Source organism: Moschus berezovskii, chromosome 14, assembly GCF_049115385.1.
Source record: "Moschus berezovskii isolate FMDL1 chromosome 14, NW_MosBer_1.0, whole genome shotgun sequence".
Taxonomy (NCBI): Eukaryota; Metazoa; Chordata; class Mammalia; order Artiodactyla; family Moschidae; genus Moschus; species Moschus berezovskii.
The window spans coordinates 57,266,647-57,283,438 of NC_142473.1; the positions used below are offsets into that span (position 1 = coordinate 57,266,647).

The window sequence follows — 16,792 nt, forward strand, 5'->3', positions numbered from 1 at the left end:
GAATCCTCCTTGCTGGAATCCATCTTGGCTGAGCAATGTGTATACCACCAAGAAGGACCCTGAGTCAGAATGATTGGCCAGAGGCAACCTGGAAAGTAATCCCATCACCAAAAAAAAAAACAAAGACTGCGAGCCACATGGCAGAGCAGTCCTCCTGGGCTCCCTTACCTTCCTGTTCTCCACTCAAGCACCTTTTCCCAATAAAGTTTCTTGCTCTATCAACGTGTGTATCTCCTTGGACAATTCATTAAGAGTGTTAGGCAAGTGCCTGCTTTCAGGCCCTGAAGGGGGTCCCTCCACTTCCTGCAACATTACCAAATGTAACAGCCTAAGTTAACTGATACATAAAGGCTGAATAGCAGAGGAGCAATCAGTGTACCTCTGGGTTCCAATTCTGGGTCAAGCTATATATGTGATCCAAGGTCTCTTCCCCTCTCCGGGCCTCGGATTTCTTTTTAACAAAATAATGAAGTTTAACTAAATAATCTTCACGTTCTTTTTCTGTGCTAGGAAATCTCTCCTTTCCCCTGTCATTTGACCCCTTTTCTTCCTTTTTCTTTTTTTGGCCACACCAGCTTGTGGGATCTTAGTTCCCCAATTAGGAGTCAAACTCAGGCCCCATGCAGGCATTGAAAGCGCTGAGTCTTAACCACTGAAACACCAGAGAATTCTCTCACCCTTTTTTTCCTTCTATCACTTATATGGAATGATTGATATTGGGGATGGGGAACTTCCTTTAATTTTTTTAGATTAAATTTACATACAGTGATATACATAGATCTCAAGAGTACCATTTGCTGAGTTTTCACAAACATACAACCATGTACTCCACATCCCTAACAAGATATTAAAAGCACATTGTGAACACCCCAGGAAATCCCCTTGTACCTTTCTCAGCCAGAAGCAACCACGACTGTGAGTTTTTTCACTGCTGATTAGTTTTATGGAATGGCTGGTATTTTGAACTCCTGAACAGATGAACTATCTAGTTGTTCAGGCTTCCTGTTCTCACACTTCTGAACATCAGTCATGCAAAGAAACAAAGGGAGGTTCTCGGCAGGCCTTGGGGACACTCACCCATGGTTCTGCAAGCCCTCTGATCTTCTGAGCCTCGGCGTCACTGACAAAGTCATGGTAGAGAACAACATAGGGCTCCAGGTGGATGACCTCCTTCCGCACCGGCTGGAGCAGCAGGTAGGGACTGGAACTGGTCTCATAGGAGCAGTAGAGGCTGGGGATCTGGTAGTGAGTAGGCTGAAAGGAAAGACTAGAATCAGCTTAGAAGAAGAAGGGTCTAGAAGTGGAAACCAATTTACGGGAACTCCAGCATAAAAAACCTGAAATTCAGCAGATTCAGAATTCAGTCACTGATGCTGTCCAAGTGAGCTTTATTAATTTTTTTAATGCATCAGTTTTTCCTTTCAAATTGTCCCAATTCTACCTTTTCTCCCATCCCCCAAGCTGGTTCCCCCTTCTCCTTCCTGTGAGAAGTGGTACCTGGGAACCCAGGGTCTGACATAACCCCTCGTAGGTGTCCCTGGTCTGCAGGTGGGGCACATTGGGTCTCTGCATGACAGTCTCTGGTATAGCCTGGTCAGGGCTCTCTGCCAAGAGCTTTTCATACTTCAAGACATTTCTGGCCACCCTCTTATTATCTGGGCCTGGAAGAAATCAGCAGGGAAAAATACAAATTAACAGATTAACAAACAGTGGCCCCAGGGAGTGCTGCCAAGGTTTCCTGCAGCTTCACTGTTACACACAGCCAGCACCTGGACACCTGGACAACTTGTAAGGCCCTCACCCTTAGAGTAGGATTAAGTAGGGCCTGGTAGAGCTGGAGGAACACTCTTAGACCAACGAATCCTGAGGATGGGGCTACAGGATAGTGTGATGGTCAGTTTTATGTATAGGGAAGAAGCTTCAATCATTCATTCACCCGTCCACTCAGTAACATGTACCAGACATTGTGCTAGAGGCTAAACTCTCAGAGTTTAGAGTCTATCAGAGAAAAGACACATTAACTAACTACTTACAACAAAACACAACAAGAAAGTGCTATGAAAGAGAAGTCCAGAGAGCCAAAGCTTACAGCAGAGAGACTTGCTCTATTCTTCCCTAGAGAACTGGAAGCTAAATTATTCCCAACTCTACTAGATTCCTCAGAATCCCTGCCTGGCCTAGACACAACAGAGCAGTATGGGACAAAAGGGTTCTAGACATTGGTTCTATCCAAGGTCCCGACAGGGATCTTGTGTCTTGTTTGTGCCCACTTTGGGTGCAGATCCGCCATGAGTTGACAGCTACCCATGGCCAGCTAGTCTCTGCATTATCTCAGTGCATCTCAGAAGGAGGTGCTCCATTGCTGTAAGGGTCACAAAGCATCTTTCTCTGAGGAGCTCAATGTGCTTCTAACCACTTCCACCATTACCATCATTCTGGCAAATGAGGGGACAGAAATTATCATCCTTTTTTTAACCAAAGGAGAAATAAAGTTTGGAGGAATAGAAACAGTGGGCCCAAAATACCAATGAAAATATTGCGAGACCATTTATGGAACAAGGAATTTCAGTTTGCTGTGTCTACTTATTCACCTTTAATAGTGCACAATTTACATTCTCGGGGGATATGCAGAGATTTTAAAGCACAAAAAATAAAGAGGGGGTAGGACTAACTGTCCACATGTTTCCAGACCACACAGCTACTGCCTTATCCTACTGTTTGCCAAACTATCAGAAAGGAATAATGTTACTAAATGGATTCATTAAAAAGTGATACATATTTTTTGAAGTGCTACAGGAAATACATCATAAATACTAGGTTGGCCAAAAAGTTTGTTTGGGCTTTTAATGACCTTTTTGGTCAACCTAATTTTGTTAATGGTTATTATGTATCTTAACATATCTGATACATAGACATATCTGTATATACACATATCTTTTAGTATCCATCTTATTAAAAGAAAACCTGGGAAGCCCTCTACCACCAAAATTTTAAGCAAAATATCTAAGCAGAGTTAAGCTAGCAAATCTCTCTCCCAGTTTAACTCTGGTGAAACGCTGCCTGAGAGGGTTGAAGCTGAACTCTGTGGCCAGCTGGGCAGGAGGCTTGCATAGCAAAGTGAGCTCCAGTATAAAGAGAAGAATTGCTATCTTTCTGTGAGCAGCCAAAGTGAACAACCCTGCTGAGTCGCTCTCCTTCTTGCACACACAGCTCTCATTGATTGCACTCATTCCCAGGTCTAGTCCCAAAACCTGGATCTTCAAATGTCCCTGAAGAAACTGGCTCCCAACCTAGGACTTGTTCCCCACTGAAGCAACACTAATATGACTCAATAGGGGTGGAGGAGGAAGGCACAAGCTGGTATCTTTTTCTTAGCACTTCCAAAGAACTTAAAAACTCCCCCTGGTGCACTGAACAGTACGTTAAGATTTAATAAAAATTAGAAATGTGCCTTGGATTATGAAATTCGAAAAATAAAAATAACTATACTTCATTTGCAGGGATGAAAGGCCAAGAGCAAGAGGGATTTCCCACAGGTCTGACCTGTGGTTATCTTTTATCATTACGTACTGTACAGAAGAAACTCCCGGGAAAGGTTGAGGGCACACAAAACATTTCCTGCCTGTAAAAAAGAAAGAAAAGGAAACGAGTGAGTTAACTGCACTGAGGATATCTCCCCTAATGAACCATTAAATGGATTTAAAAAACCCTCTGAAATAAGCTTACCAATAGGAGATAGTAAGCTTATTCCCTGAAATGAGCTGCAGACTAAAATGTAGAGGTTCTCTGTCCTAATTCAGGATTTGCAGCCCTGATGCAAATCAGGTCTTCTCAGTTGCCTCATTTACAAATGACTTATTACCACCCTTACCAGGGAAGGGAGAAAAATAAATGAAAATAAACTTTCTTAAAATTCCCTCAAATCTTTCAAAGCATGCAAAACCATATACTTGTAGGGTGTTGTTATTTTGGTATATTTTATTAGTAAACGTTAATATGGAACTGCAACAATCCTACTAAGAATATGATGTGTTCCCCAGGTTCAGCACTTCTGAGAATTCACAAAGTTAGTGAGAGGAAGAAAAAGGAAGAGCTAAACCTGAACCATTCCCACTGCATAGCAATGACCCTCCCTGCAGCCATTCAACCTTGGGCTACACACGGTTCAAAGTAAACACAGGCTTTCCAGACAAGCCTGGGGAACAGAACTCGGGGCGGGTGGGCTGTCATCCTGCTCTGCTGCTGCTGCTAAGTCACTTCAGTCGCGTCCGACTCTGTGTGACCCCATAGACGGAAGCCCACCAGGCTTCCCCGTCCCTGGGATTCTCCAGGCAAGAACACTGGAGTGGGTTGCCATTTCCTTCTCCAATGTCATCCTGCTCTGGGTGCTGTGAAATGATGATAAGTCACTAGACCTGTATTTCCTTCTGATCATTTCGCTTTTGCATGTTAAAAAGATGCATTTTTAATAATAAAAGCAAGAAGAACACTATAAAACATATGAGAAATGGGGGTAAAGGTTCCACAGGCATTTCAAGCACTTTGGAACAATACATAGTGTGTACACAGCTACAGTCATATTTATTACACATTTTCATATCCTGATTGTTTCCCTCTACAGTGTAATCAGGAGTACTTTCTGTATTTTTACACAGTCCTCAGAAACAGCATTTTTTAATTAGTACTTTTCACTGTGGTAAACATAAATTTAACATAAATCTTAATCATTTCCAAGTGTACAGGTCAGTAGTACTAAATATATTCACACTGTTGTACAAACGACCTCCATAGTTTTCTCCTCTTGCAAAACTGAAACTCTACTCATTCAGTTCAGTTCAGTCGCTCAGTCGTGTCCGACTCTTTGCGACCCCATGAATCACAGCACGCCAGGCCTCCCTGTCCGTCACCAACTCCCAGAGTTCACTCAAACTCAACAACTCCCAATTATCTCCTCCCCTCTGCCCCTGGTAACCATCAGTCTACTTTCTGTCTCTATAAATTCAACTCTTCTAGAAATCTCATACAAATGGAATCAAACTATACTTGTCTTTTTGTGACTGGTTTCACTTAGCATGTCAAGTTTCATCTACGTGGGAGCATGTGTTAGAGTTTCCTTCTTTTTAAAGACCGATTGGTATACCATTGTACATATACACTACATTTTTCTTGTCCATTCACCCACCGATGGATACTTGGAAAGCTTTCCACCTACTGGCGGTTGTGAACAGTACTGCTGTGAACATGTTTGTACAAGAGAGATAGCATTTTTAATGGCTGCATATCATTCCATCCAGAAGCTCCATCACAGACAATCTAACCATTCCACCATTGTTAGGCATATAGATTGCTTCTAATTAATTAATACCATGAATTATTCTGTTCTGTACTTAACAGAGGGGTAGTTAATCTACTAATATCTTATAATGTCAGATATTAACTCAGGGTTATAGATTTTCAAACCCTTTGAGATGAAGAAAGCTAAAATATTAATTTTATGTATTTTTAAAACTGAAGGGCTTTATCAGGAGATAAAATTATGTTTTATCAAGAACAGTTAGAGCTACTTTTGATATCCCAGTTAAATTTCTCTGGAAATGTGTATAGTAAATAATGCTCAAAGAAAAAGGAGAACACATATTTGTGTATATTGTAAAGATAGCTTACCTTTATTGAGAACATATGTGTTATGAATTGGGTTAAGGGCTTTACATGTATTAGCTCATTTAATCCTCATGCTGACCCTTTGAGGTGAGCACTGAAGGTGCCAACTACAAACTGGCACTTGCCATGGGCACTTCCATCTACATCCACAAGGATTAAATCACGAGCTGCTTCAGCTACTGACTTTCAACACCCCCCTGAACATAGTTCAGGGTGGAGAGCAGAAATGAGGCACTCTGTGCACTGGGAAAAACTGGCGGAACAGGTCTTCATATAGTTAGATATTTTGAGAAGCTGATTTTATAAGCCCAATTCTTATATTTCCTCATTTCTAGAAAAGCACTAAAAATTTTCATGGTGACAACTGCTCAAGACTAATAGAAACCTTCTGTAAAAAAAAACATGTGTTTGATTGCATGCACTCCCCTTTCACTAAAATCACATATATACTGACCTTCCCCCTATCCTCTTTGGAGCAGTTTCTCAGAGCTATCTGAGGTGCTGTCTCCTGGGCTACAATCCTCATTTTGCCCCAAATAAAACCTGATGCACAACTCTCACACTGTGCATTTTTTTAAGTCAACAAAGGGTAGCAGAATATGCCATCCCCAAATATGCCTCTTTGGCATAAGGATTATTTGAGCTAATTATGTTGAGAAACATCAGAGATACAGTAGAAATTTTTTAAACAAGAGTAGAAGCTACGCTTTCATAAGGGAAATTTATATTTACAATGGAAATCTCCTTTTGTGAGGGTTATCTCCCTCGTGTACCTGAAAGAGAAGGATGACTCTGCATCACAAGAAAATCTTACCAATGGAGAAGGCACCCTAAATCTATTGGTACCTAATTGTACCTAATTGGTACCTATTGGTGCCTTATTCTTGCTTGCTTGGTCTGGTCACCTCCCAGAACTGGCTCCCCCATACCTTTCTTTTGTCTTTAGCTGGATACATCATATTTAAGATGAAGGTTTAGATCCTCTCAGGGAGTTACTCATCCCCCACCCTCAAATATCTCCCATGTCTGCAGGAGGTATACATGTTAGTTAACTTACGTTTACTGTTCTCTTATTAATCTGTCTTATATTACAGGGAGGGCTCAGCCAAAAACTCAGAAGGTTATGGGGAAAATTATTTCCACACTCCCACATTATCATTATTATTCCCCTTTAAAGATAAGAAATTTAGGGACTTCCCTGGTGGTCCAGTGGTTAAGAATCTGCCTTCCAATGCAGGGGACACAAGTTTGATCCCTGGTCAGGAACTAAGATCCCACATGCTGCAGAGCAACTAAGCCCACGGGCTGCAACTACCAAGCCTGTGCACCAAAGATCCCAAGTCCAGCAATTAAAACCCAATGCAGCCAAATAAACATGTAAATAAAAGTAAATAAGTATTTTTTAAAAAAAAGAAGAAAGAAGAAAAGTCTGATCATAGAGGAAAACTGAAGCTTTAAAACAAAAAGAAAGAAAATTAAGGTCTAGGGAGGTTAAGTAAGTTACCCAAGTTTTCACAGAACTCGAACCTAGGTCTGCCTGACTTCAGAGCCTATAGTTTAGTTACTACACGCTGTTTCTCATTATTTGCAGTTACTGAAATGATTTTTTACTAAAATATATCCTGAAAATGTATTAAATGATAGTACTACATATCATATGATATATTATACTTTTTGTGGTGTATATAGATACACAATTTTATATGTTAATGAAAGATCCACGAGGAACATTCATCCCTAATTTACTAGTCGTAAAAAGGGGACCAGAAATTGCCTGTAAGACAGTGCCAATGTGTTTTATTATTGTGGCATAAACACACACACACACACACTCTCTCTCTCTCTCTCTCTCTCTCTAAGAGCACAAAGAAGGAGAGTCTGAGGGGTCTAAAGAGAATTAAAGAAGGCTTCACAAAATAGGAGACATTTGAGTTACACCTGGTAAGATGAATAATATTTACCAGACAAAGCACAACTGTAGATGGGAGAGTTCACAAGTGAGAAGAGGAGAAATCTAAGTTATCATAGGAGAAAAAACCCCAAACTATTAGACATTGTATCTAAAACTCTATCTTTCAGAATGAGCTGCTTTAGTTTATCTTCTCTGAGTCTCCATGTCAATTCTCCATTTGCTTCTATTAAAATTCAATTACTTCTCACCCTTTATTGCATCACAGTGATTCTATTTCAGCTTTAATAGCAATTAAGCAGGAGAGATAGGAAGAGCACCCTGGAAAGCTTTACAACAAAGAGCCAGGATCTTCCATGAGAAGAAAAGGCCTATTTGCAGCACTGAGAATAAATCTGTTTTGGCAGCAACACACAGGTTTGGACCACCCACATCCTCCTCCCTTTCTCAGGAAAAGGGGGAAAGAAAAAAGAATGTGTGGAGCAGAAATGGTTTATTAGTTTTGGAAACTCTAAGGAACTGACTCTGTAGTGATTTTTCCAGCCTATTCTTAAAGACTATACAACTCTGGTGGACGTGGGGTTAGGATGGCAGCTCCCACAAGAAGAGAAATGAGCTTTCATGAGGGACACAACAGATCACAGGTCAATGGTGCCAATGAAAAACAACACCTACAGGAGGCAATGAGCTGATGCTCTGGACCAATGACACCAGCTCTGTATCTGGACACAATTCACGTTACAGTTGGACTTGACAGCAGATGGGAGAAGATAACAATCAAACTTCTTCCTTGACATTGGCAATATCATGGCAAGAGTGATGAATTGCTGAGAGTGCAAAAGAGTGACCTGCATTGACTGTGAAACCACTAAACATTTGTAAATGCAGCTGCTGATGATACAGGTGAGAAACCGCCTCCTACATTGGAGATAATGATTTTAAAGTAGTCAGGTCAGCGCATTGGAAAGAGTACTGAGGAAGAAATAGACTCAGGCTCTAATCTGACCTCTGTGAACTTTGTAACAAGTTAGGAATTCTTTGGACATTCAGTTTACTCACATGAGAAATATGGAAATAATAAAACAACTGCCCTGGCTGACACATTCAGTCCTGTTAGGAAGATGAAATAAATTCAAAGACGTGAAAATGCTGACAAAGTGGTAAAGCAGATATAAAGCATTATGCTTTACTGTGATGAAAGGAGAAAGTCTCTTGCTTGCTCCCCTACCTGGAAATAGGCGAAGGCCAAATGATCCAAGGCATCCTCAAGACTGGCCTCATCCTCTGTCTTCCATTCTCCGTAAGAGCCTCGGAAGAGACTGACAGCCTCCTCCAGCCATGGAATGGCATGGTAGTAATCCCCCATGTCATAGGCCACCTGCAGGGAACACAAGTACCACCACTGAGGTTTAGTTCACAGGTAGAGAAAGGAAATAACAATGCAAAATTGTGAGGGGCCTTTGAAACCCAAGAAGGCAAGTTTTCTTTCCAACTCATTTAAGTTAAATATACTAAGCATCTATTATATACAAGACAACGTAACTAGGTGTGGAGAATACTGAAGTGTTCTCACATTTTAAAAATTTATATTGTACTTCCTTGGTAGTCCAATGGTTAAGAACCAGCCTGCCAATGCAGGGCACACGGCCCAGTCCCTGGTCTGGGAGGACTCCACATGTTGAGGAGTAGCTGAGCCTATGTATGTGCCACAACTGCCAAGCCCATGCTCTGGAGCCCATAAACTGCAACTACTGAAGCCCACATGCTCTAAAGCCCATGCTTTGAAACAAAGGTATGTGTGTGCTCAGTCGTGTCAGATTCTTTGCCACCCCATGGGCTGTAGCCCACCAGTCTCCTTTGTCCATGGAATTTTCCAGGCAAGAATACCAGGGTGGGTTGTCATTTCCTACTCCAGGGGATCTTCCTGACCCAGGGATCAAACCTGCGTCTCTTGCATCTCCTGTATTGGCAGGCACATTCTTTACCACTGCACTACCTGGGAGGCCACTGCAATGAGGGGTCTGCACGCCGAACTAGAGAGTAGCCCCCACTTGTCACAACTAGAGAAAGCCCAGGTGCAGCAACAAAGATGCAGCACAGCCAAAAATGGGAAGTGAGAAATATGAACTGAAGTAACTAGAATACTGAGCAGAATGGCACAATTATTTGCCATTATATGACGTGCTGTGGAGGCATAAAGAAAGGAGGAGACTTGAGAATCTCAGCAAGCTTCATGGAAGAAGTGCCACCTGAAGAATGGATATATGTATGTATAACTGATTCATCTGCTGTACAGAAGAAAATAGCACAACACTGTAAATCAACTATACTCCAATAAAGTGAAGTTGCTCAGTTGTGTCCAACTCATTGCGACCCCATGGACTGTAGCTTACCACGATCCTCCGTTCATGGGATTTTCCAAGCAAGAGTACTGGAGTGGGTTGCCATTTCCTTCTCCAGAGGATCTTCCCAACCCAGGGATCAAACCTGGGTCTCCCACATTGTAGGCAGACGCTTTACCATCTGAGCTACCGTGGAAGTTACACTCTAATAAAAAAATATAAAACTTAAGAAAATAAATGCCATCTGAGTCTTCCTTAAACAAGGAAAAGAATTTCAATGAGCAGAGATTGGGATGAAGGGCATTTTATGATGAGGGAATGGTAGAAACAGAAGCCAAAAGCAAGAATGTGTTCAAGTAGTATATTGTGACTATAGTCTAAGGCAAGGCGAAGCAGGGAATAAACATAAAAAGGCTATATGGGCTTCACTAATTAGAGCTGTGACTGTCATGTTTTTAGGAAGATATTGTTGGGAGCAATGTGACTAATGAATTAAATGCATCTATTTATTTAATATTTACTGTATTTATAATGTACCTGGAGTTCCTGCCCTTAAAGAGCTTGCAATCAACCAAGGGGCACGTGAGTAAATCAGCAATTGTGATATAATGTACTAGACACCTTAATGAAGGTGGACACTGGAATGCTATGAGAGCTCAGTGAACAGCTCTCATAGCTCATTAAATGTCAGAAAGTGTGGGGACTATGGCAACATGCACTAGACATAGCTCCTGTCTCCTAGGAGCTTACAGTTAACTAGAGTACCAGACCTGAAGGTGGAATTTCCTGGAAATTGATGTCGGAAACAGTATGGAATTATAGAGTCACAGATTTGGAAGGCCTCTTGCAAAATGATCTAATTTAGACATAATTCCCCACAGGCAGAAAAACAGCAGAATCTGGAGATACTGCAATTCTGCTGCCTAGACAGCAAGTCCATTCCTAGCCCCCATCTGCCATTAGCCTGCTGTGTTATCTTTCTGGTCCTTAAGTTTCCTATTTGAAAAACATTAATTTGAAGAATAACCAAAAAATGACTGAACTTTTCCTGCTAAGTTAACAATTTATTTAATTAAGATTTCTATGAGGAACTTTAAGTCTTAGCAACATGGCAGACAGGTAACTGGAATCCATCCTTAACCACAAAGACTTAGAAATTTTGAATAAAATATAAAAAGTATTTAATCATATATTTTTTAGAAAGATTGGGAAATATCCAAGTACCAGAAATAAAAGAGAAGCTGAAAATCCAAGTAACAATCTGATGAGCAGATGCTGAAGCTGCCTGGGATGGGGTTGGTGTTAGTCCTAGTAACCTCCGTATTTAGTAATCTGAGGTTATAATGCCCACAGGAGGACAGTACATGAACCTTTTATAGACCTCAAAAACTTAAAAAAACTGGATTTAAGACACACTCATAAAACTGAAACCCATGAAAAACTACACTTTACGGGAAAGAATTGACCAGAAAAATAATCTATCCACTGCCACAAGGAGTCAAGAAAGTGGGTTTGTTTCTGTCTGGTTACAATTCAGAGAAATAGATAATGGAAACAACCTGAGTGTCCATCAATAGGTGAATGAATGAATAAAATGATGCACACACCCACATATATAATTCAACCATTAAAAAGAATGAAATCCTGCCATTTGTGACACCATGGATGTACCTTGAAGCATTATGCTAAATGAAATAAGAGAAAGACAAATACCATATGATTTCACTTACACATGGAATCTTAAAAAAAAAAGAGCAGAAACAAAAACCCCCAAGCCCATAAATATAGGAACCAGATTGCTTGCCAGAGGCCAGGGTAGGGGGTCGGTGAAATGGATGATGAGGGTCAAAGGGTATTAACTTCCAGTTATAAAATAAATAAGTCATGGGGATGTAATGTAGAGGGGGAAAAACAAAGGACTCTAAGGCTAGTGATACCACAGAGTACCTGAAAGAAGAAAACCCAGAACTCTATGAAGGGATATTCCCACAGTTCTGGGCAGAAAGACTCTATTTGGGGGTGGGGGAGGAATCCTGCTAAAAATAAGCTTACAATCAAACATGACAAACTATGTCAGGAAATAACAGACCATGAGCAAGAGACAACTGACACAACAGTGAAACAGAAGAACTAGACAATTAAGCATTTCAGAAGAAAAGACTGATCTGCTTTAAAATAATCGATAGAGGAGGGAATTGAGGGCATGTAGATAAAACAGACTTGTCTACATGCTAATAATTATCTACGTTTATTCTTGAACCCAGGTATTTAACCAAGAGAAATTAACACAAATGTCCACAGAAAGACACACCAATAAAGCAGCAGTATTATTCCAGCTGATGCTGGAAACAAATCTAAGACTCCATCAACATGAGACTGATAAACAGTTTGTGGTGTATTCAAACAACAGAGTACTATTCAGCAATAGAAAGGAATGAACTACTGATAAATGCTGCAGTCCATGGCGTCGCAAAGAGTCGGACATGACTGAGCAACTGAACTGAACTGATAAATGCATCAATGGGTAAAATGTTACAGATACAAGGCGCTAAGTGACTCAAGAGCACTTCCTATTTGGTTTAGGACAGTGGTCGCTTGGAACCTGGGCAAGGGAGAATAGAAAGGGTTGGGGTGGTGAGAAGGAAAAGGAGTGGGCGTTTGGCTATCTTTACACTCTTTTTTAAAAATCTGGAAAAAAAATCTGAAACAAATACAGCAAAAGTTGAACATATATTTCATCTCAATTATAGATAAAACTGCTTATTTTGTGTGTACTTTTCTTATATTTGAAATGTTTTATCTTTCAAAATAAATACAGAAATGATGATTGTCAGTGAGACTTTCATGAAATGACTTAACTGAATTTTCAACATATGGTTTTAGTCTCCGAAAAGCCTCACTAAGGAAGCATATATTGGTACCATATATGGAACTGTTTTAACTGACTTCATTTTAAATTAGCCATGAACATGATGACTGAGCTTGATTCTATTAGGATCTCAGAAAGGGAAAAGTTATACATGGAGAGGCTTAGGGCAACCCACTCTGTGTTAATTTGGAGGATGTATTCTCAAAACTTGGATTTAGGACACATGAGGCCCACTCTCAGACTGGCTAATGAATACTGCAGGGGCTGGGGAAAATTCACTTTCCTGCGGTATGCATCTTCAAAATTAAAAAGGATTCACTCCATTACTTACAAAGGCTAACAAAGAGTATACTGTAAAATAACCTCAAGTGTACTCAAAACTTCTGAACAAAGATCAGTTAAATATCTCATACGGAAGGTTCCTAAAGTCTATTTTCTCAAACAATTTTATGGCAATGTGGGGTTAGTTCTGGCTGCATCACTTGGCTTGTGAGATCTTAGTTCCCTGACCAGGGATCAAATTCATGCCCTTTGCAGTGGAAGCATAGAGTCCTAACCACTGGATCACCAGGGAATTCCCAAATGGTTTGTTTTTTGACACTACTTTAGTATCTCTAAGTGGCTAGGAAATGTGTCAAGGGATTTCATAAAGTCCCAGGAGGCTGAGTTTCTGTGATCTTACTTTCACATCACCATTTCCTTTCCTTTCCCCCATCCTTGGACCTTGCTTCTCCTTTCCACTTGGCTGTCCATCTACTGGTGGAGTGCTATGGTCATAGTGACCAAAGGGCCATTTTGCCCAAGACAGTCCCATTTTATGTCTGTCAGCCTGGCTAATAACACTTCCTTCACTCTCAGGAGTGTCTTAAGTATGTGATTACCCTAGCTATTATGGAGACAGCATGGGATTCAGAGTTAAAAGACACAGATTCAAAATTTAGTTCTACTTGTGTAACTTTAGGCAACATTTACCCTCTCTGAACCTCAGTTCCTTCATCTCATCTGAAAATGGAGAATAATGCCCAATTTCCAATTTTGCTGGCAGGATTAGAAATATGTATTAATAACAGCAATCAAAGTATAGTGATTTTATCCCCTAGAAAGAGAGCTGAGCAATCTGCCCTCTCTCTGAATACCATTACCTTGCCAACTTGGAAGCAGTCATCCCCGGTGAGGGAGAAAAGTCGCCTGGGACTGTACAAGTCAGTGACAGCAGAGCCTGTGACTCTCTGGAAGACGCCTCGGGCAAGTCCCTTCACATTGAGCATGTACACGTCCTGCAGCCGCATCAGGGCCCTTGCTGCTCCCTCAACGTCCTCAAAGGCTGGCAGGTCCTGCTCCACCCTCTCATAACCATCCTTGAGAGCTGTGGAGGTCATGAAAGCGTCAATCCATCACTCAAAAAACAGGCAGTAAGCATTTGATACAGTGAGGCATCATCACCTAAATTACTATAGTCACTAAGCTCGTAATATTTTCATGAGCAAAGATAATGTTTTATCTGATTTTGTTCCAAGGGTAATAAAATCTTCTGAATGAGGAAAAAACATTTCAGAGTAAAAACTAAGCATCTTTATCATGTTCCATTCTATCTGTCTCCAGGAGTCTTGCTTTTTGAGGGGAAAACTTTTCTTCTTCAATTAAGAAAATGAAAGTCACTCAGTCGTGTCCGACTATTTGTGACCCCATGGACTATACAATCCATGAAATTCTCCAGGCCTGAATACTGGAGTGGGTTAGCCTTTCCCTTCTCCAGTGTATCTTCCCAACCCAGGGATTGAACCCAGGTCTCCAGCATTGCAGGCAGATTCTTTACTAGCTGAACCCCAAGGGAAGCCTTTCAAGTACAAAGTAGAGTAAATTAGGAAAGTGATCTTACTACAGGTAACACTGTAGTGGCAACTTGATAAAACAGAAATTAATAGACAATATCACTTTTACACATATGTAAATGGGATGATATAACCTATACTTCTTCACAGGATTGGAGTAAAGATCAAATGAGATAATGGAGGCACTTCCCTGGCAGTCTAGCAGTTAGGACTCTATGCTTCCACTGCAGGGGACAGGGGTTCACTCCCTAGTCAGGGAACTAAGATCCCACCTGCCATGCAGTGTAGTCAAAAAAGTATTTTAAAAAATGAGATAATGGATACAAAATTGCTTTATAATTATAACTGCATAAACATTAACAAAAGAACCTAGTTCTTTGTAACAGAGCTAAGGAGATCAAGTAATACCTACCCACTTCATTATCCTTCATCACATCCCATCAGAATCTCTCTCCTTTCCACTGAGTCAGGAGATAGAATCTTCTCTTACCCTCCAGCCCTCCTCCTCATTACCTCGGATGTTCTCACTGGCCTCCAGACTATGTACCACGTTCTTCCAGTCAGACTGTAGGCGTTTGATGAGAGTAAATGCAAGCAGAGGGTTAGACACAGGGGTTGCTGAATCTTCATGTAAAGATAGCACTTTGTGATAGAATCTGAAAGAGAGGAGTAGAATGATCTCACCCACTGATACAACTGCTCTACCAAGTGAAGACACATTTAGAGTAGCTAAAATGAAATGCGGAACCCCTTGAAACTCATGTAATATTCTTAGCAACATGAATAAAGAGGATGCAAACTATCAACACAACAAAAGTAGGTCCACTCATTTGTTCATTCAAGTCAGTCTCCACTGGTCAATCACTATATGTCAGGCATCATGCTAGATGCTCGAGACCCAAAGGCAAGAGAGGGTGGAGCTCTCAAGGAGGTTACAAATAAGAAAATCTTTTTTTTCCTCATTATTCTATAATCAAAACTTAGAATATGATAGAAGCTTAAAAAGCATTGTTGAATTAATTACGATAACTGTGGTATGTGCTATGAGAGAAGAGAGCATATAATGCTATGAGATGCTCTGGCAATCTCTGAGCAGGGCACCTGACCCAGGTGGGAATTAGAAGGTGTAAGGGAGGACTTTACAGAGGACACGGCACCTAATCTGAGTTTGGAAGGACTGGTTAAAATATTGATAGCAACTACTTATTGAGCACTTACCAGGAACTAGGCATCCTGTTAAGTGTTTTAAACATACTGTCTCATTTAATTCCCCCTGCCCCAAATGCTCAGAATAGATATTATCATGAACATTTTACAGAAGAGGAAGCTGAAACAAGGCTATGCTGTTGGTAAACAACAAAGCCAGGAATGAACTGAAGCCTGTCTGACTCTGAAGCTGGGGTTCTTGACTGATTTTGCCATACTGTTTCCCATGGAGTCAGAACAAAGAAGGGAGGAGAGTGGGTTGTTTGAGCCAACAGGGACCAATGTATCCAAAGGTGCAGAGGCTTGATATATATTTAATCATTCAGTAAGTCACTTGCTAGAAGTCAAACTCCATGCTGGAAGCTGTGGATAAAAAGGCAAGACAGGGTCCAATGATCAAGAATTTCATGAACAAGAAAATAGCTGATTTCTCATCACTTTTTTTTTTTTTGCCACATCGTGCAGTGTGTGGGATCTTAGTTCCCCAACCAGAAACTGAACCTGGGCCACATCAGTGAAAGTACAACCAAGTCTTAACCATTGGACCACCAGGGAATTTCCTCTTATCCCCCTTTTCCTAAGTTCAATATATATTTCTATGAAAGAATGAATGAAATATATTCTTCTATGAGCTAGGTACAAAATTTTGAATAAGACAATAACCTTGATCTCAAAACGTTTGAGATCACAAATAATTACATTACAGATACAACCCCAGATTTAAGAACAAAGCTTAGAGGAAAGTACACAGATCTGCCAGAGCAGATCACAGTAGGTATCACAGAGGAGATAATAAACTGAGACCTGATGGATAAAAGCAAATACTGAGGAAGGGGGAAGGAGGTCTCCTTCCAGGAAGGCAGAGACAGTTCAACATGTGTAAAAGTACAGAGAGTGGCAGTAGGGAAATTACAAACCAGTGAGTATTGCTGGAGCACGCAGTGTATTAGGAGGATAGGGAGACTAGACTGGA

At 40.8% G+C, this 16,792-nt stretch overlaps 1 protein-coding gene across 2 annotated transcripts in view; it reads right to left on the minus strand.

Annotated features, from left to right (window-relative positions):
* P4HA3 (prolyl 4-hydroxylase subunit alpha 3) overlaps positions 1–16,792 on the minus strand; it is a 44,331-nt gene that overhangs the window by 20,592 nt on the left and 6,947 nt on the right. For both annotated transcript variants that reach the window (XM_055423659.2, XM_055423660.2), the window contains exons 2-7: positions 15,127–15,269; positions 13,924–14,147; positions 8,799–8,948; positions 3,571–3,622; positions 1,498–1,661; positions 1,078–1,254 (exon numbers count right to left, since the gene is read on the minus strand). In XM_055423659.2, coding sequence (XP_055279634.2) covers positions 1,078–1,254; positions 1,498–1,661; positions 3,571–3,622; positions 8,799–8,948; positions 13,924–14,147; positions 15,127–15,269 — 910 coding nt within the window. The remainder of the gene's footprint in view (positions 1–1,077; positions 1,255–1,497; positions 1,662–3,570; positions 3,623–8,798; positions 8,949–13,923; positions 14,148–15,126; positions 15,270–16,792) is intronic.